Below are 4,439 nucleotides of genomic sequence, written 5' to 3'. Positions count from 1 at the left end.
ATTGAGCTTGGTTGGGTGTTTAAAAAACTTGAAAAGATGACCCCCAAAAAATCCTGATTAAATTTTCCTGAGCTTCTGTGCATTTTCAAGCATTTGTGAAAGGCAGTTAATCGGATTTTAAAAGACGTCGCTCATACATTGTGGTATTGTCAGGTTTTTGTCCTTGTCCTTCATTCTTTGTGCCCTAGTAATAGTGGTGAAGTAGATGTAATGCCCGGATGAAATCCAGTTCTCCTCCACATCCACAATTTATGACGACACTAACAGTAAAGACAACAAACCTTTGGACCTCTACTTTGGAAGAATGAGCTTCAGCCACATTTCTCATTTCTCCTTGTTTCTTCCTGCTTCTCTTTCTCACGTCTCTACTCGCTATCAACCCTCAACTCCCCTCATGTTGCCCTACCCCCCTCCCCCTTTTTTGCCCACTTCAAAACCCCAACCCCGCCCTGAAACCCATCCACCCAACCACCCCACTTCACTCCAGGCATGGCCTCCATCTTGATGTCGGCAGTGGGTCTCGGCGTGCACTTCACCAATGCCCCCCTCCCTCAGCAGCAGCATCTGCAGCAACATCTCCATCAGCAGCAGCAGCAGCATCCTGCTCCTCTTTCTCTTCCTCCGCCTCCTCCTCTTCTACCTCCTCCCCCTCCTCTCCTCCCATCAGCCAGCAGAGGCAGCAAACCCCTCAGCAGCAGCAACAGCAGCAGCAGCAGCAGCAGTTCAGTTAGGAGAGCAAAGAGGCAGCACAGGAGAGGTAGCTACCACCACCTTCATCCTCCTCTGCTCTCATCACTACAGGCCTGGACATCGTTCATGTCGTTCAGCATCAGCATCATCATCATCATCATCATTCACACTTTCATTTGTCTTGTCAAATCTTTCAACCACTGCACTTTGCGTTTTTGTTCAACTATTAGAGAAGGAACAACAGTTTTACTCAACTTTCAAAACCGATTCCTTCCACGGTCTTTGCTTCAACTCTTCCCTTTAACGTTCCCGTCATTCTCTACCTGTAACTCCTGCTTACTGCCTAATACTCTTCCATCGCATAGTTGTTGAGCAGCTCTTGTTGAAAATAGGTGTGAAACACGTGGACCAGTGCAAATTAAACACCAAAATCAGCACTTCTGCTCAGAGTGACAAAATAATGGAAAAACCAAAAGCACAGTAACGTAAAATTAAGGAAATTAAAAGACTATGGGAGAATTCCTGAATCTTTTCTGCTAGTTTTCCTGCAGTGTATACTTTTAAAAAGTAATGTGGTTCCTCTTTTTTTTTTTCCTGGCGAACATGATGACTAAGACCTGCAGTGATTTATATTGTGTCACCTTTCCCTGAGAACCAGTGACCTGAGGTACAAGGAGTCATGTCAGAGGGAAATAATTGGTTTCAAATCAGGCTGGAACATCTCAGACACGTTATTATATACAGTACAGTACTGTGTAAAAGTTCTACTTTATGCAGTTTTGTTGTAGCCTTTTTTTTTTTTAGCATTCAAATCAAATTAAAAAACTAGTTTCTCTTTCTCTACAACACAGTAAGTTTTGTACCTTTTTTTTTTTTCAAACATCTGGGTCGTGGGCAGTGGGTGGGTCCCGCTGATGGCTCTGTTCGCACAAAACACAGACCTTGTTACCATCTTATTTTCCCACCCAATAAATAAAAGTAAAACATTTGAATTTATTTTAATGTTGTCCATAAGTTTTACACAGTACTGTACGTGATGCTAACGTGTTCGATTTGAAAAGGTTGTTAGTCAATCAATATCTTTTAAGTTGCATCACTGACCAAGCCTTTAATTTAACCAGTAAAATAAGTTATTAAATAAAGTTATCAATACATGAAATATAGAAACAACAAATCCAAGTGTCAGGATCAAACCAGGTCGGTTGTTCTACTCACTCAACTGTCGTCATCTTCACTGCATCATCTGCTTTTTGTTCTTCATGTGTCTCTCATCATGTTTGGAAACATTTTGTCCCATTTCTTTTCACTATTAAAAGAGAATCAAAAAGGAGAGTTTTATAACTTTAAGTGTTTTAAAATAAAATGGTGTCGACATATTTCACCTCAAATATTTAAAAGTTATGTTTTGAATTAAAACTAAGTAATTTGGGCATATTGAGAATTTTTTTTATTTATTTTACAATTTTATTTTTCATAAAATGTGTTTACACCACCACCTGCCAGAAATACCTACAGAAATTAACTGCTACCAGAAAATATCCATTTAAACATTCACTGAAAACTAGCATTCGTTTACAATGCATTAATACGTCAGTTTTCTCTTCCAGCCTCGGCTCAGAAACCCGAGGAGGTGATTCGTCGTTACGTGGAGGTGGTGGCTGCCGTGCCTGATGAGGTACAGTTTAACATGGCTGATTCTCAGGGTCTTTTTTTCTACAACTATGACACTCGGGTCACACCGTTTTCCTGTTTATTTCACCAGGACTGTATTATCTGCATGGATCAGTTGTCTAATCCATCCGGCTACGACACCGTGTCCACAGAGGACGGAGGCCAGAGCATCCTGCCTGACACTGTGGGGAAGTTCATCAAATGTGGACACACCCTGCACATGCTCTGCATGCTGGCCATGTACAACAATGGCACCAAGGTACTTTAAACATAGCAGATCAATTGTCTTTTTTGTTTGATGACCTAATTTAAACTTTTTTCTGGTAGCAATACCAAATTAGTCTTTAAGATTTTTGAATTAATAACAGTATTTTCTGATTTTTCTGAGTTTTCTTGTCCCTTTTGTTTTTTGTTCAAACAAAGTTTTGTTGTGCTTTTTGTTTTTTTGTTCATGCTGCTGTTATTTTCTTTTTCTTTTTTGTAGTTTTCATCCAACTACAATAGGTTTTGGGGAAAAAATGCTGGTAGCTAACTTTTGTTTTCGCAGCATTTCCTGACTTAAATCTCCCAAAGGTTTTCGTGCTGTATCTACTCATGTCTCTGGTTATTTAGCTGACATTATGTCAGAACATATTATTGCACCAATAATCAATGATGGCTCTGGTTATTTAGCTGACATAATGACAGAAAATATTATTGCACCAATAATCAATGGTGGCCAAAACTCTACAATTGTCTAATGTAGCATAAGGTGTGAGAAAGACTTTCAGAGTGTAACTCACAACACAGCAGCAGCAGCAGCAGCTTCTTTTTTTGATACTTATTGACCTCAGAAGAGGTTTTGTGACTTGGTGACAAAGGCAAAGTCTCATCACTGGATCAATGTGTATCTTATCAGCTCTTACCTGCTTTGTATTGATTTGTCTTGTCCTGAGGGCTCCGTGTGTGTCGACGCTCATGTGCCTCTTGTCCCCAGGACGGCAGCTTGCAGTGTCCCTCGTGTAAGACAATCTACGGAGAGAAGACGGGCACTCAGCCCAAAGGAAAGATGGAAATTTACAGCATCGGCCAGTCGCTGCCCGGCCATCCAGACTGTGGAACCATCCAGATCATCTACAGCATTCCTCCTGGAATACAGGTCTGTGCACTTTACAGAGTTTCTGTCGTGTACAGTACACCATCAACATCTAGCACAGTGGGTTGACCGGGGCCCAGTGAGGCAACCCTCAACCCTAAACAACCCCTGCAACATTTCTTGGTTGCCATCAGCTTTGGGGCAACTCTAACCATCCCTCTGTTTTATAGTAATGTTGTCCTTTGACCACTAATGCCTCTGTGCCTGCACCAATGCCTTGATGTGACACCTGTCTGTTTAAAAAGTGACACGTATAAATCTGTGAGGGATGGTGAATGTTGAGGACACTCACTCTGAAACTCACTTCAGCAGTTAAATGTGGCACCGTGGTCACGGCTCCGTCCTCCATCAAGTCCTTGTGGGAGAAGTCTCACGTCTGTGGAAGTGTTTCACTCTAACCTTCAATCAGGACGAACTGCAGCAGCTGAAAAAAGAAAACAAAAAACGCCAACCTGATTTGTATCGAGCTGTAAACCATCTACCATATACTCCGTTATTAAGTTTGTTTGTTTTTTATGAGTCCAACTAATTTGAGGTATTAAACTTCATAACTTTTCATTTTCTGCCAACTTCAGGGTCCAGAGCATCCGAACCCAGGGCAGCCATTCACCTGCAGAGGTTTCCCAAGATTCTGTTTCCTTCCAGACAGTGACAAAGGCAGGAAGGTCAGTACACAGCAGGAGTTAGCAGCGGCTTGGGGGGAAGTGACCTAGAAATATGTAAATGTACTCTTAAAGTTCTTTAAGAACTTGGCTTTTACTGCTTCTGGTAAAAATAACGTGTTTTGCAAAGTTTTGCAAAATCCTAAGTGATACAGTACTTTCTTTTCTCTGTTCTTCATCTTCGTTCTTCTTCATTTTCTTGGTGTTAAAAAAAAAAAAAAAGGTTCTGGAACTTCTGAAGGGGGCGGGGATGCGTCGGCTCATCTTCCCTGAAGGAAAGT

At 41.4% G+C, this 4,439-nt stretch overlaps 1 protein-coding gene across 1 annotated transcript in view; it reads left to right on the top strand.

Annotated features, from left to right (window-relative positions):
- Window positions 1-4,439, top strand: part of dtx2 (deltex 2, E3 ubiquitin ligase) — a 9,733-nt gene that overhangs the window by 3,999 nt on the left and 1,295 nt on the right. The window contains exons 4-9 of the mRNA XM_008332764.3: window positions 488-757; window positions 2,298-2,365; window positions 2,453-2,620; window positions 3,338-3,499; window positions 4,072-4,161; window positions 4,382-4,437. Of these exons, the coding sequence (XP_008330986.2) occupies window positions 488-757; window positions 2,298-2,365; window positions 2,453-2,620; window positions 3,338-3,499; window positions 4,072-4,161; window positions 4,382-4,437 (814 nt within the window). The remainder of the gene's footprint in view (window positions 1-487; window positions 758-2,297; window positions 2,366-2,452; window positions 2,621-3,337; window positions 3,500-4,071; window positions 4,162-4,381; window positions 4,438-4,439) is intronic.

The sequence above is a fragment of the Cynoglossus semilaevis genome, chromosome 19 (assembly GCF_000523025.1).
Source record: "Cynoglossus semilaevis isolate Cse_v1.0 chromosome 19, Cse_v1.0, whole genome shotgun sequence".
NCBI lineage: Eukaryota > Metazoa > Chordata > Actinopteri > Pleuronectiformes > Cynoglossidae > Cynoglossus > Cynoglossus semilaevis.
Note: the sequence above shows the minus strand (reverse complement) of the source record. Positions and strands in the feature narration are given on the sequence as shown.